The sequence below is a fragment of the Thunnus maccoyii genome, chromosome 22, assembly GCF_910596095.1.
Source record: "Thunnus maccoyii chromosome 22, fThuMac1.1, whole genome shotgun sequence".
Taxonomy (NCBI): domain Eukaryota; kingdom Metazoa; phylum Chordata; class Actinopteri; order Scombriformes; family Scombridae; genus Thunnus; species Thunnus maccoyii.
Genome location: NC_056554.1, coordinates 11282972 through 11300046, shown reverse-complemented (window position 1 = coordinate 11300046; position 17075 = coordinate 11282972). Strand labels below are relative to the sequence as shown.

Sequence of the window (17075 nt, the reverse complement as noted above, 5' to 3'; positions counted from 1 at the left end):
TTACAATTTTTATATAAGATTCCTCTAATTCAGTTAGACTCTGACCCTGAAGGCAATCAGCTTACAATGCCACTGAACGAACAGACTTAAGAGTTTGTAGGGGGTGTGTGAATAGATCAAGTGAAGGTTATCTCTTCTGACTTAATGTAGAGCAAAAACAAGTAAGAGGATGTCAAACTGTTAAAACTCACCACTGGCTGACTCACACACATTAACATTTAAGTTCTCTTCTGTTTTTATTTGTTTCACAGAATGGCTTCTCTGGACACCCGTACTAAATTAAATATAACTGCACAAGAAAATTTTTTTTAATTCTTTTCTTTCATTGAAAACACTCTGATGGCAGCCCTGGCCGTTCTTAATAAATAGCATTAAACACATAAATCCAAAGTTAAAAGATTTTGATAAATAGCAATGTTGTAATTATTGGCTGAGGCAGCCCTTTAGGAGAAACAAAGCAAAGCAGAAAAGCAAAAATATAGTAATTACATCATCCATATAATGATTGCCTGTCCATTATTTCATCCAAATGACATTTTTAGTCTGTGGCATGATTTACAACACCACACACAATAAACTAATTACACGTGAACTGGTTTGTACTCAAATCTGATAAAGCTGGGCCAAGGCAATACAGCTGGAGCAGGTCAATAGTGGGCCCCATTTGCTAAAGCTGATTTCAGTTCATTAGGGATTAGACTGAAACAATTATAATTGTCTGTCTTTCTAAAAACATGACATCTAAAGTATGGATTTGAATACTAGAAATGTAAAGTAAGTTAATCATTTCAACTAAACTATAAATATCATCTGTTTTGGTCTAAGAAAGAGGTACAATATAGTGAGTTCTGTCAACAAGGAAAGACTTAAATGAAATAAAATAAAACATTATCATGACTTTATTGACTAAAAAAGGGGAATGACAATTATTCATTAAAAATAGTAAATAGTTAAAGAATTTAGACAGTGGAGCTTTTCCTTTTTCCACAGGTATAGGCCCAGAATACATCACAAATAAAAGTGCGTGTGTGAAAGCTCCTTTCATTGTAATGGGCCAGCAGCCTGACGCTGTGCTGACAGGTTCTAGCTGCAGATCCGTCGAGAGGTAAGAGCTGTGCACTCTGAGGAGGGGGAGAAAGAGACAGAGAAAACAGAAGCTTCTTTTCCTTGTAATCTCTTAAGATTAAACATGTTGTCTACCTGCAGGTGAAAAATGTGGCGAGATGCGTCCCGTTGACATAGCACCTCAGCACACATCTCGGCAGTTGCTCTGCTAAATGCTAAGAGGGCTGTTTCTATGGTTGAAAACGACAAAATGTGCTAGGGTACAAGGTCAGAGTAGGTAAGCTTTGTACTGACAGCACACAGGGCTCTGAGGAGGTTGTACAATATGCCTTTAAAGGATGTAAGCACAAAGATGGAGGAGTGAATGAAAGATATTAGAGAAGTAATACAAAGCAATCATGGCTTTCATGGGGAATTTCACAAAAACTGTTACCACAGCAGTACAGTCATCTCTATAAAATGTTTTTAATTCCCCCTACACCTTCATTGCTCATTCTCTTTACCACAGATTCCAGTGATATACCATAAATTAATGACTACTATGAAACTTAAAATTTATTGCATAGCTATTAAAACAGAACTCTTGACTCTTGTATAATGATTCTATTTCCAGTCTGTCAAAGGACTTAGAGACATATTTCCTGCTCATCTTAAAAGGTAACACTACAAACACACAATGCTCTTGGGGCTCAAGTGCAGACTTAGCATATGTTCTGCAGCATCATGCAGTGCTGATAAGGTAAGAATATGACTGCTATGATCTGTCTCCAGTATTGACTAGTGAGTCCCTGAAGGTTATAGTCATCATCATATTAGAGCTATAGTCAAAAATGCTGACAGCTTATTGGACAAGCTATTGATCAGCCTATATGGCCCTCAACTTTAATATTATGCAGCTCATAAAACAGAGTTGGAATAATCTTCAGTTATTACAGGGAATAAAAAGATCACAGGGTCTCAGGATTTCACTGGAAAGCAGCTTACCCTCCCCTACCCTGAAGAGTTATTGTATACTGCATGTGACAATGTCAAAAAACTGTCAATCTGTGATGCTATTGATGAACAAGGAATGAAGGCAGGAGTCTTTTGCAGTTTTCACTGTTTTGGATGCTGCTCCGTGTACAGAACTAAAGAAAGAAAAACATATTCTGAAAAAAGAAATTTAATCAATATTTGCTCATTAAGTATATTTCCAACACCATTTCCCTGAATAATTTCATTTTCCCCATGAATGACATTTTAAACCATAACAATGAACCATACAATGAGAACGCACCTACAAAATGTTTTAAAAAAAAGACAAAAAAAAACAAAAAACTGCTGTAGCAACCCGTCACCGTAAAATGCAAGCACATACCCAAATGAAAATGCAGGTGGGAAAAGAAAAGTTGTTGGCATTTAGTTACCTTTTTGTTCCACTTCTATTTTTAGGCATGAAGGGGAGAAAAAGAAAGAACAAAAAAAATTAAGAACAGATTAATGATGTGATAATTGGGAAAAGTCTTTATTTCATAACAGTCATACAAAAGTACAAGAGGAGCTTAGGGTTAGTGGAACAGCCTCGCAAAACATTTAATCGTAAGCCTTTCGGAAGAAGAAAAGTACTGCTTCACACATGCGCCTGTGGGAAAAAGACAACTTAATTAGTTCTTGAGGCAAAATTTTGTACATAATGTTTTTTGCAATGATGTCTGAGTGATGGAAATGTACAAAACAGATGTAGATGATTGGTTTTTTTTTAACATTCAGTGCACAATTTAACTGTTCAATCATTCAAACATATTGCCCTTTACAATAAAGATTTTTTTAAGTCCAATGTACAACTGGAAGAAAAACATTCTACACACAGCTGTAGTCTCAAAATAAAAGTCTGTAATTTGTGACCTAAACAGGTTAACGATCATTAGTATACAGCTACCTCAGGTATGAGGTAAAACTATGTAATCATTTTAAATTGTTTTGTACAAGTGTTATTATAAGAAAATAATGGATAATGTCCTTGATATTGATTAAACCTGCATTGAGATCTAAATTTGAAACCTGCACAAACACTGATATATTTTCAAAAATGTTAGCTAACAGTTGCATATGCACACATCCAGCCAACACAAAGCAACATTATGATTCTTTTGGAGTCTGATTTCTGGCCTGGAGAACAGAACTTTTATTTTTAGCTCTGTTTTGGTCCCCACCAAAGTCTGGGGAAAATAGCTTTAGCTAGTTGCTAACTTTGGCTGCCATTTTGTGTTGGGCAGGTAGTGTACAATGGTTTTATCAAAGCTTTTTTTCTGAAAACAGCTGGCTGCTGCTGTTGGAAACAAGATCGACTAAAATGAACCAACACAGTAAAGTCACAGCCTGTAAAACCAAAACAATAAGATAAATGACGCTAAAATGCTTCTTAGAACAGAGAGGAACAGCAAAGTCAGGTGATAATTCACTACAAGCAATCCCTTTCACATTAAACATTGTTCATTTGTTAATATGAAAACATTGATCAGCACAGCTTTAAAAATACAGTACAGTATGTACTTGTATATATTAATTATTGGCATGAAAGACGTGTTTTTTCATATCAAATGTGAATAACTGCAAGTGAAATGTAAAAGGTATTTCAACTTACAGCTCAATAAGTACACTGAATGTCTGCAGAAAAACGGTTGAGGCTATTATATTTACACTCTATATATCTCTTGCTCTGATTGGACTGGCTTTTTATGTCAGTCATGGCATTTTGCTGGTCTCTTCAATTTGTAGTAGGGGTTAGCATCCACCCAGCGGCCTGTTCCTGTCCCTTCCCCTCCAGTAATCCCGGTTCTAATAAGAGAGGATTAACCTCTGTTACCAGGGCTTACAAGAGTCCGCTCCTCCAAATGGAGAGTACAACAGAGTGAGGTATGGAGGTCAGTGGGTAGGGGTGGGGGGTGTAAAGTTTGAAAGATGGGAAAGTTATTAGAGGAGAACAATATAAATGCAAGGTGGTGAGCCAATGAAAAAGAGAGAATGAGGTGGGGCTGCGTCGAGCGAGGGAAAGACCAAAAAAGAGAGAAAAATAATGGGGAGGGGAAAGGCTTTCAACAAGTCGTCTGTGTTTGTCAGATCATAAAATTGTACGCTGGCACAGCACAGCACCTCATCAACGGCAAACACTCCAGCTGTCATTGAAACACGATAAGTCCATACCAAGCCCCAGCAACAATAGCTCTGGGCTAAGTCTGAATCACCATTACTGGCAACTCAAATTTGCCAATAACTCGGAACTGCATATGGACCTCATAGATCACATCAAAGTAAACAGCCAAACGTCCCTCGATCGAAGCCTCTTCACCTCCCATGAGCAACAGCCACACAACAGGGACCACGGGGAGGCCGGCGTTTCTGATTGAGCGATCGCTAACAGTGGCGAGGGGAGAGGAGGGTAATGATCTATAGAAAAAGGCATTAACGTTGGGGATGTGAGAAGTTGTATACGACGCAATCGCCGGGGGAGATGGTGTGAGAAGGGAGTAAAGGATGTGGATGAAATCCCTGACAAGGAAATAACGCCACTCCCAGGGCTACTGTACAGTATGTGGTCCTTGTCGTCTGACCAGAAGACGCTGCTGGATGCAGCAAGGTCACCCTTTAGATCACTAAAACCAGTTTGTTCATCAAGTTGCACGGCAAATAAAGAACGGGCTGAGATATACCTGCAATATGAGCCTTGGACACCCATGTTTACGGTGTGTCACAAACAAGCGGAGCAGTGGGAAAGCAGAGTGAGACCGAGAATTGATTCATTTGAAAAACCTCCTTTACTCCACCCCATTACCCCTATTGTGACCTTAATAAGATTTTGGTCATGGCTGTCACTGAGTCACTAAAAAGCACTTAGCTGTCTTATCCTATCCTTTTCTATTCCTTCTTCTTGTCTTTCTCTCCTGCCCTCTGTGATGTCTGAAAAAAATGAAATTTAACAAAAATATATGCACACAAATACAAATAAAAGAAATAAGGGCCCTTTCAGAGGTACTTGTACTTACTATGCAAGGGTTTCATCCTCTTCAATCACATAAAATAGACCCATGAGGAATGTCTGTGCTTCTGCTCCAAAACACTTGATAAAGCTCTGTTCTGATGTTTAAGGACACAGCATTTAGTGAATAAAAATACAGTTCAGCATGCACCCAATGTTCTTTCTACTCTGTTTTTACAATGGCACTTTACCTATGGTGTACTCATTTAGAGATCATTTAAAGGTATACAGAAATACAATTAGTGGTGATGCTGCAATGAATCGTGTATTGACGATGTTAATGGTATTCACACAACTCTCTAACACACTATGCTTCAATAAAATCAACTTTAAAACACTGAACAAGGTAATTATTTAAATAAGAGATAATGAGCATAGAGTGGCCATCAAATTATTTAAAAGCACTGATAAATTTAGCAAAAAATAAATAAAAATACACCAATTTCATGATGCATCTGTGGGATGCACCCTACAAGCTCTTGACTACTACGCAACATATGTGGTTTCAACTGTCACTGTTAATTTGACAATTAAGTGCACCAATTTGATGGAAAAAAAGTTGAAATACTGTAAGAAAGAAGTCCATTACTTTATAGTCTGCTACATTTCATAATCAAGGCTTGGGATGACTCAAGATTCTGGCAAATTTTTTCTTGAGGAAAACGAAAAGATGACCGGCCTTAATCAGCCGTCATCGGCTGCCAAAGTAAACCAGAGAGAGGAACGCCATCATTAGCGGGGAGAAGAGAAGGAGAAGATCTATTAACTGAAGATGTATTGAAGATGTATTAACTTGCCAATGGACATGCAGGAAGTCCTCTATTTTACATTCATTATCCGGGATAGATGTGCAAAGAACCAGTCTGCTCTTTTTCACCAATACCCTGCTTCACACAGTGGCATACAGGCACACCTGAAAGCAGCCCAGTGCAAGAGGTCTTATCTTTTGACTGCTGAGCAGCACCACTGGAGCAGTTTGGGATTATGAGACATCGATGTTACTTTATACTCCCCAATTCAGATTTATCCACAGATTTAACTGAGAATAGAACACTTATGTCCACATTATGAAAATGATAATTATGGACTCAACCAATCAGAAAAGGCTTCTTCCAGGCCATGGTTTGAGTAAATACAGCTACAATCCAGGTTTGGGCAAAACAATGACTCACTGAACCGTGCTCATGCAGCTTGTAACAGTTTGGCTGTTGTGTCGTTCACCCTGCCAAACACATAAAGTTGGAAACAGTAACATGGCTGATTGTGCAGCTTACCTAATTGGTCAAGCTGTCGTACCAAATTTAATAACATGAATGGGCAACCTAAATGTGTGGCTTCCTTTGGAAAGAAAAAGAAAAATCATGGCATGCACCATCTGTTCATTACAATCAAAAACTTACAGAGAAAGAGAAAGTGCTTTTTCTTGTATGCACAGAAGTCAGCTTTTTACAGTGCAGATAATGTAGGGAGACAATGCTGAAGCAGCCTGCTGTTCAGCCATAACATACCCTATAAAATTCAATTATATTGCCACTGCATAATATAGTCCAAAATGTATGTTCAGATATTGCATAATTTCAAGTATAATTTTCACCTCAGCAGTCAATCTGCATACTTACTGTCTTATACTTCCTGCTCAAGACACATGCCGAGCAGCTAACAATGAAGACCTTTAGCTACTGTGAGCGCCGACCCTGTCATGTGAGCGGCAGTCGTATGGATTTTCATTTGAATAATTAATGCTTCCCAATTTCACACTAATGGTTGAGAGGTATCAGAATTGTATCATTAGCCGCTAATAGAGATTCATGGAGGAATGGCTGCAATATTTTTTGCAATATTTCCCCCCCTCTCTTTTTTCTTTTCCCTCTCTCTCAACCAAGGAGTTGCAGAGTGCAAACCCCTTAACTCCATCCCGTCAGCTTTTTAATTAATGACACAAATTACGGGGCTTTGAATAGCATGTGCCTAAGGATGGAGGAGGACGTGCAGGCTACCATCTCTCTTTCTCTGTATTCTCTCTTCATCTCTCTCATTTTTTTCCTATCATTTCCCTCAGTTGGTGCTCATGAGTCTCCCATACCATCATTACAGGTTCCATTTCTCAACAGCCCTCTTTTTCTTTCAACCACTTGTCTGCTCTCTTTGTGCTCCCCTTTCGTACTTATTCAATCTCTTCCCTAGTGTCTCCTTTCTGTCTCCATCACTTCTCTCTCTCCCTCCTACTGGGAAGCAGCTATGCTATCTTATAACCTTGACAATGCAGGATGTTGTGTGTGTGTGTGTGTGTGTGTGCTTGTTCTTCTGTCTGTGGGCATGCATGTGTGTTTGTCTCTCTCTTTGAGGGACAGGTGCAAGGACTTGGCGCTCATCCAAACTGCTACCCACGTGGGACCAGCCAACAGAGGGAGAAAAGACAAGTGCAGCCCAGGCAAAACAAAATTAAATATATTTTTTGTGGAACATAGCCGCAACTGGAGCAGAAATAACCTAATTGCACCTCCTAAAATATGTCTTGATTTCTAAGGACCTTGAAATTATGGAGGAGAACAGAGGGACGCGGTGATTGTAAGGGAGAAAACAAAGAGGGTGTTTAGTCTGGTGTGTGGCTGGACGTGGTGGAACACCAGTGAACAAAGAGGGAAAAAAAGACAAGGAAATGGAAATTGAGCTTTGATTAGTAGGGTGATCATTAAAAGAAGAGACCCCCTGAAGAGACCAGCCTCTAATTAGTGCTATATCCTCGACACTTGGCACCCCAACAAGTTTTTCAGACATGTGCTGTGGCTGGTGGAGGAAGCATGGAGATAAAAGCTTAGCTTATGTTATATAAATGGATATTTTCATGAACATTTCTGGAAGTGTGTTCAATGTGCACGAGCATTTATTCTGATATGTTGGAGTGCGCACACCTTTTGTTTAGAAAAAAAATGCAAGAATGATTCTGTATGTATGTCATTGAGCTAAAGAGCAGCTGCTACAGAACAAGAACCTGATATATTACACCAGCTTATTCAGCCATTAGTGGGGAAAAACAGTTTCCAAATGTCCAGATTCAACCCTTTCACACCACCATTTATCCACATTGGTAATCACAGCCTCTACATGCAATTATCTTGGCTCTAAACTGAGATTATTTTTCCTAGTTTTTTCTGTTACTGTGTCATACCACACTTTTATTCTAAATAAAACCTCTTGTTAATCTGAAAAACCTCACGTAAACATGATGTAAAAACAAGTAGGGCTGAGCGAAGAATCAAATGTGATTTATCAACTTTTCATTGAATTGCATCATGATAATATGATCATATCTACAAAATTCTGTTGTCTTCATAAATTATGTAACTACCAAAATGAGCTGTTCCAGTTGAACATATGCAGTTACTTGCATTGAACATCAATTTAATTGCTGTATACAGTATATTATTTTGCCATTTTGTCATATATGTCAATATCAGAAGTATATTCTTACTGACATCACAATATTGCTCTTAAGCGTATCAGCCAGCACTATAGGCTTTTTTCACAGCAGACATTTTGACCTGTCATGGTTGCAAAAGCACAGGTGTGTCTAATACCATTCTTAGATATTAATGTTCCTTGATGCTGAATCTGAAGCTGTGGAATTAATTTTATAATTTACACCTGTGCTTTTTCTTATTGTGACATGTCAAACTGTGTTCAGTGAAAAGATCTATTGTGTGAGTTTTTCTCTATCTCAATATACATATCTGCTCTGTAAATCACGTGTCCTGTACTATCCTTTCAGTGAAAAAAAAAAATCTGTATGCAAATGTATACTTTTATGTAGTTTTTGGTTTCATAATTGTGCCCTCTGTGCATTCATCTGCCAGAAAGCTGTTGGTTCTGCATCTATGTAGATCTGGATTTCTTAGCCTGAAGCTAATCAAATCATTTCAATTTAAACTGTATTTGCATTAAGCAATAACATATCATCGTTTAATCATAGGCAGACAGTCACGGACTCACAGCCAGAAGGCAGCCTGCCACACAAAACAAGAGCCTCAGACTTTTAGCAACAACCCTCATTAGATTTCTTGCTAATGCCTTTTTCTTATATAGAAAGGTATGCCTAGCACTGCACCTTGGCTTGCTGGTACTAAACTATCCACTGGGGATAACATACTGCATTGCTGATGTAATTTTTCAGCCTAGATAGTTAATCAACTCATAAGCTGTAACTTTAGCAAATTAAAAAGCTTGAAAACATGTCAAGATTGGTCAGTTTAGATGCTGGTGTCAGATACCAGTTATAGATACCAGTGCAACTTTGTTTACTTTGTCTGTACATGCTCCTGCAGCAGTCTCAGCCTGCTGGCTGGACTGTCAATCTGGCACTGACACACAGCATTAGATAAAAGTAGGATTTCTGAAATATCTCAAATCTATTTCTTCTTTGTGATGATAATATAAACAATACATTTACATAAATAAAAATCACATTTACATTATTTTTGACTCTTAATATCAGTTGGACTTTCAGATGTAAACAGTTAATGTTAAGATGTTAACAGTTTAAAGCCAATGTGTTGTGACAAGATCAATCCCTGCAAATTCAGATCACAACACCGGTGTGGATCTGGCGTGTGAGATATGTGACAGAAAGTCATAGTCATCAGAGCTTGCTGTATGGGTTGGGGAGTGGTCAGCTGTCACTGAGTGATGAGATGGCATTACAGGCCCCCTTCACACATGGGAAGAAGTGGAGCTGGTCGCTCAGGTGGGGAGAAGAGAAAAAAAGCTGTCTGAACAAGCCGGCTAATGCTCACTGGCATTTCAGCGGGGAGCGAGGAGGGTGTGGTTGTGTGATGTATCTGCTGTCACGGTGCCGACTCCCACACTAGACCTGATGAACGTGTGGATAGGAGAGCTCAAGGGCAAAAAGCCACTAAACTTCCATACAATCTGCTTAGTAGATTTACTGATAGCATCAAATGGAGTGATCTACTCTTCAAGAAGCTTAAAAGTTGCCACAAGATTATCCAAGGCAAAGAGAACAGCCTGGGTCTATGTAAGCTAGAGTGGTGATGATGTGCTTGAGTACTGAGTGCGAGCAACTATTAAAGCACATCTACATTTACCCATCAGCTGAGAAATCATTTGTATAAATAATCTAAAATCCTTAGATGCTTAGAGACATTTAAAAACTATCTACCCTGATGAGAGGAAGATTTGAAATGCATAACCAATTGCAGAGTCCACATTCTAACCATGAAGTCCCATCCTGGTCACACAGGTGGTGTTTACCTTAGGTGTGACCACTGCATAATGGTCCCTGTAATCACACCGTATTATGCCCAAGCTGCATTGTAAGTGATAGCCATGTGTAGAGCATTAATTTCATGGTTTCACCTGCCAACACAGAAGGGCAGAGATTGGTAGCAGGTGCTGAGTAAAACTTGCCAAAACAATCTACTCCATTATTCAATTAGAACCCCCCCACACCCCTCCACCCCCCGAACCTGTTAGGTGTGTTATTATTAGCAAAATGAATTAAAAACCAATTAGGCACGTTGGAAATAAAAGAACTTGAAGAATTACATGGAAAGTGGTGATGAGGTATGAGCTCAGGATTACGCTGCACCATTCAAATTGGAGAATTGATTGCATGATTATATGTCCTGGCTTAGCTTCCAAAGTGTGAGCCATATCTGACAGGGCTGAGCTGGATCCCACTGTGCAAGACAGGATTTTACATTGTCCTTATTAGCTACAAACAGTGGGGGGAACTAGTAGCTTATGTATAGCAACAGACTACCAGCAGGTTTTCTTCCTTTGTTCTCCTGCTCTCTTCTTGTCTCTGCCTTTCTGTCTCTCACTTTCCCTCTACCTCATCTGCCATACACACTGAAGTGTCAATTTTGAAAAGTGAACTGAACAAAAGCATTTCCTGAAAAGATGTGTAATTATTCCCTACCTCATTTTTTGGGGGGAGGGAGGGACAGGGGTTTGACCACCCGCCTGGACCAAATCAGTCAATTTTCCATGGAAACTATACAGAGAGGTACACCTAATTACTGAAGGGAGATGGTTGATGCTATGGGAGGAGGACAAGAAAGGTAACAGCAAGCTGTCAGCAACAGAAAGACAATTTCAACAGCAGGGCATGGCAACCCAGGTTTGAATGCACTTCCCTCTGTGACAAGTCAGAGAATTTGAGGTGCCACCAAGGAGATGTAAGAGCTTCATTACTGCTGAGGAAGAATACTGGGTGGGTAGGAGGGAGGCACAGTTGTGTTGACCTCTTATGAGCTCGACCTTTGGAAGGAGCTGTTAAAGTGAAAGTTACACAGAAAGAAAGACAGAGCAAGCGAGGAAGAAAGCTTTTAATAAGGCACTAAGAGAATAGATGGGCATCTCTCCACTGAACCATGGAGAGTCAAGGTGAGAGGGCGGGACAGAGACATGTGTCAGCCATTGGAGCACAGTCATGTTTATGAGTCATCATAAAGGGTCAGCACATCACTTCTGCCTGAGGGTAGCCTTACTAATCTGTAAAGTGCATGGGGGAGCATGCACAAACTGCACTAGTGCAGAGAGGAAAGTCTCCTCTGGCAAATGAAAAATGAGTGTACTCTGATGTTCACATGACTCCATTATGACCTACAGGAGTAAATACAAGCAAATTCTATTTAGTTTGAATGTATTAAGTACTTCCTTTTCAAATGCAGGACGTATGAATTTTCTTTTTTACCATTTCACCTTTCTAGCAGTGCTGTTTTATTTCATTCATTGTTCAATATCATGCTAGTTGCTCATATAAAGTAATTATGCAGACGGCAGCTGAAATGAAAATATGATGGATTGCCTTGTGCGGTGACACTGTCACACAGCACAGGCAAACACTGGCACTCTTGTTGGTAATTGTAACTTTTTTTTCCCCATTACAACTGATGGAGCGGATCAAATCACTGATTAATAAAATCAATATTGTATCTGTAGCATGTGTCCATCGATTTAGCACACTCTTCTGCTGTTATTAATGGCAGATGTGATTGTACAATATTGCCAGCTTATAAAGATATGGAGAGGAGTGTGGTAATTTACCCTAAAAGAAAAGAAGCTCCCCAAGCAGAATACAGATAAAAGCCATCAGTGAAGGTCGTGGAGAAGAGAGGAGGGGTAGTTGAGATTGTGAGGAAAGGGAGCAAGGGGAGCAAATAAAGGGATATAGGGAGGGAAAAAGCAGTGAGAGCACTTAAAGGACACAATGTAAGTGAAAGTGAGGGAGACTTGGAAGAAAAAGAGTATTAGGACTGAGAGGGAGAGCTTGTCAGTGGAATACAGAGTCAAGACTCCAACACTGAAGGAGGGTTGAAGTCATGGGTGGCTGATTCTCTTATTAGACACTCAAATCCTTCAGTCTGTCTCGGGAACTTGGTAAGGAGACTTGTTTTAAAATCCCATCCACAATTGAGCTACCATGTCTCAAACCTTACCACTTTGCCAATGTAAATCCCTAATGATTTGTCAACAAATGACGCACAAACCACTCGAAACCTATTTAGCCTTTTTTTTTTTTGAAGATTTCACTGCCCATTCAATGCCAATCAGCATCCATTGATAGAAACTCAGGAAATGTAATTTAAACCGTTAAAATTTTAAGTAAGAAAAACAAACACAAGGAACCGTCTCTAAATGTGGCTCATTCCAACTGGAGGGATCTGATCGCTTCATTTGGGAGGTAAGAAGATAGTCCACTGGGCTGTCACAGATGAATTGCATTCACACCCTACGATAAAATGGGTCTCAAAATCTGTCTCCAGTGACTGTTTGTGATTACACTTTTCTTCCCTGCTCAATATACAAATAAACGCCTACATTGCTTCAATATTTATACAATGCCAGCAGAATTTCGTATCTCTCAATGGTTCTGGGCAAAAACCATCGTTATAGCAGACAAGGTGCCCTCGTTTTCCTCCCTAGTGCACCCCTAATAGGCGGCCCTGATGTTACAAGGAAAGAAGCTGCCAGTAACAGTTTTCCAAAAATACTGCTACATTTTTTGACTTATCTTTTCTTAGGAAAAAGTTGACTATAACATTGTAAAAGAAGGTGGGAGGTGGGTACTTGAGGCAAAGAACTGAATGGGAATGGAAGTGGAACTCCCATCAGACGGGAGGGCTACTAAATTGTGTCACAGGGATTGGGACAGGGTGGGAAAAACAAGCCCCTGCATTGGATGGGAGCCTTTTTAAATGGAGTCATAATGTGTCACTATGTTGTCAATATAAAGTCAGGAAGGACACTTCAGTAGTCTAAGTTGACAGTGATGGGATACCGATGGGAATGGCAATGACATAAGCCATGCAATTGTGTGGGGTCGAGAAGAAATAATTTAGGGGCAAAACAGAATAAATAAGAATCACTCCTGTGTCACCCTCTAGTGGCAGAAGATGGGCAGTCAAGGCAGACTAATTGGTAATGAGATTCATTACTGCTAAGGGATTCCCATGGGACAGGTGGGCTATTACATTGTGTTGCGGTGATAGGGTCAAGACTAAAAAACCAAGCCTCTGCAGTGGACGGCCGTCAATATTATATGAAAGTGAAAGTAAAGGTATCAGGATGGGGTGGGATTGGAAATGACATAAACTATGCAACCATGGGGGATGGGAAAGAAATTATTTTGGATTGGGCGAAGGAGAATAAAAAAGAATCACTCCTGTGTCTCCCTCCAGTGGTGTAAGATGGGTTGGTGAGGCAGACGACTAATTGGGAATGCTGTGGGTCTAATGGGTCAAGCAGGATTACCTTGGGATAGGAGGGGCATTACATTGGGTCAGGGATCAGGAAAACCAAGCCTCTGCATTGGACAGAAGTCATTTTTACCAAGAGTCATAATGTGTTCTTACTTTTAAATTCAGGCATACATTGGTAGCCTAATTTAAAAGTAATAGGATAAGGATAGGATGGGACCGGCAATGGCATAATCCATGTAACTTGGTGGGATCAGGAACAAAAGAAATCAGGATTGGGCAAACCAAGATGAAAAAAGATGAGTCCTCCCTCTAGTGGGCAATGACCACCATAAGAGCATTACCAAAGAAAGCAAGATTGTCATCAAGACGCACACAAAGACCACCATATATCACCCCTTGCTATGCTAGGTAGAAAATATTTACACATCGCCAGTTCCAAACACTGGCACGTCTACAGGTAAGCTTTTTAGGACAAATTGCGGCATGCTAGGTTAAAATAGAGTAGTTGCCAAGAGCTTAATTCAACAGTATTGGTTGAAAAGTCCAAAATCGGCATTTAAAGCAAACCACACAGTCTGTTTAAGTACTGAAAAAAAAGTGTTGCAGTAGCTTGCATTTGGTTGGATCAGTGTGTTCAACATGAACAGCTAGGAAAGACACTGACACTGGGTGGCTGGGATAGCAAAATGTCCATGTTGCAAAGAGCCAGGTATGAAAGAGCCATCTGCCAGCTCTGGATCACAGGTAGAAATTATTTTTACTTCACCACATGAAAGCTCCTGTCAGGCAGACTACTGAGGGAGCCATGTAAGGACATCAAATGTTAAAAAGATGGTTTTGATTTGAATTTGAATTATTAGAGTTCATATGAACTGAGCAGCTGCAGACTGTACAGAAAAATGCCCATGACCCAATATTTCTAGTTTTATCTCATTTCTGAGCAAGCCACATGATTTGTCAGGCTGTTGGCAGGAATAATTATTATGACTTTGGTGTTCCACTTCAAAGGTCATAATGCACAATACTTAAGGTCATATGGCAGTGTCCATGCTACTTCCTCTGGCCTCACCTGGACTTCCTCGCTGTGTGTTCATCCTGTCACCCCATGCTGATCCTTCCACTCCCTGCCCAAATGTTTCCACTCAAGTTATGTGCCGGCTGACAGTGTTTTTCACCTGCTGCACTAATTAAATTCTTTTTTATTTTCTCCCTTAAGAGATGCCTCACTAGTCTGAACATTAACTGGCATCCACTGAGCTGAATTGAACCGAAAACAACAAGTATGTTTCATTTTTGATGAAAGTCAAACAGTCTTTCTTGCTGCCATGCTAACAGAGACATGACATGATCAGACATGATTCCTCAAAGATATTAAAGTGCTGTGAACTCAGGGAACTGATGGGAAGGCACTGACAAGCACCATCTAAAAGTGAAACGTAGCTAAAACTATCTCTGACTGAATACATATAACACATGAGCATTTTTATTCTCTTTCTTTTTGTTGTCACCACACTTCTCACAGTTGTGTTATTTTTCTGAGTCTGAAATTATTGAGCATGTCTTACTATTATAACATCTACAGTATTAAGCTAGACTTACTATATTATCAGTGGGGCACACACAAAGAAGATGTTGGTACTGTCATAAGGAAATTGAGCATAAGCTGGCACATTGTTGACATAATAGATACCATGCAGGATGAAGAAAATGAAGAAAGTGTGTCTCATGTCAGTTACAACAAAAGGACTGACAAACAGCAGTATCTTGTCAATGGGTAAACATTCCTCCACAATGATATACTGTCCCATGTTTCACATGTAAACAACACTGTCAATGATATTTCCTGTTCTCCTGCAGGGTGTTATGCTTTTCAGATCACAGGAAACATCACAGCCGCTGCTAAATTTTTAATCTCTTCTGCAAAACTGGATGACACTTTCACAATATATTGAACATTTGGAACATTGCTGACATGCATGTTGATTGGGTTGTTGATGAGTCACCACCGCTGTTAGGAGGAAATTAGGATGGGTAAGAGCATTAGGAGACGATTGAGAGTGTGAGAGAATGAAGGAATACATACTGTAGGGTACACATTCATATTGGACTTCCAGATATTTGTAGGTTCCTGGGCACGGGTCAGGAAATACGTCTGGTCCGGCCACGACAGCACACTGGGTCCGGTTATTACATCTGAAAACAGAGAAAAGGTCATATTAATTCAGAGAAGAAGAAAAAATCAAAGCAACAAGAGCAAAATCACACATTATGGCACATTATTTAGATGCTTTGTGTGTGGTCAATGCAGTTCAAAGTTCTTAATCCTGTCTTCACCCGTTATGGAAATGGTTCATCTGGTCTCTTCCCTTACATATATGGAAAATACAATATATAGTGACTGATAAGGTTTCTAAATTTGGCAATTTAAGCAAGAGAGAGTTAAATGAGGAAGTGATTTGACACCATTTTTAGGTTCAGTTGATTATGTTTATTCTCAAAAAATGGGATCTTTTAAAAATCATAAGAATTTTAATTAAAGGACGGATGTTTTGAGGTCATCTGACTGTGGTGCTGAAACAATTAGTCAATTAATAGATTAGCCGATGGACAAAATCAATCAGCCACTACTTTGATAATTGATTAATCACTCTTTAAAACATTCTCTTGTTCAAGCTTCTCCCATGTGAGGATTTGCTGCTTTTACTGTCTTGTATCAGTGTAAATTTAATATTTTTTACTGTTGGTTGGAAATAACAAGACATCTGAAGACATTCTTTACTGTTTTCTGACATTTAATAGAAAATACATTTTTTTTAAAAATGTATTCATTGCAGCTGTAATTGACTCAAAAATTAGGGTTCTAAGTCACATGACTAATTGATCCACTAAAGACAGGAAACAACCTCGGATGAAGGCAAGTTAGGAAAATAAAGCATGGTATATTGGAGAAGAACTGTGCGACAGGTTTAATTTTGAAAAATTGTAAAGTTAACCCTTCTTTTAGGGTCAGGACGCACTGTCATGGGTAAATTCATCTGTCTGTTGAAGAGTAGATTTGGAAGTCATGGACCTACAACCAGGCTTTAAACCATGTACAGGTTACATTGTTATTACTGCATGATGGATGGTAGTGGCAGCAGTGGTAGAGGAGGATTGGGCAGGGGAGGGGACACAATCAACTGAGTGGGAAATCAGCTCCAACGTGAAATGTAGGTCTTCATTAAAAAACACAATTATGGTGCCGGTGGTGTTCTCATGTGCCATTTTGTTTT

At 39.5% G+C, this 17075-nt stretch overlaps 1 protein-coding gene across 17 annotated transcripts in view; it reads right to left on the bottom strand.

Moving 5' to 3' along the window:
* Positions 1-17075, bottom strand: part of LOC121888982 (adhesion G protein-coupled receptor L3-like) — a 244565-nt gene that overhangs the window by 86056 nt on the left and 141434 nt on the right. For 12 of the 17 annotated variants that reach the window (XM_042400642.1, XM_042400643.1, XM_042400644.1 and 9 more), the window contains 2 exons: positions 15887-15996; positions 2472-2486 (listed from right to left, as the gene is read on the bottom strand). In XM_042400642.1, coding sequence (XP_042256576.1) covers positions 2472-2486; positions 15887-15996 — 125 coding nt within the window. The remainder of the gene's footprint in view (positions 1-2471; positions 2487-15886; positions 15997-17075) is intronic. The other 5 variants (XM_042400648.1, XM_042400649.1, XM_042400657.1 and 2 more) reach the window with 1 other exon arrangement.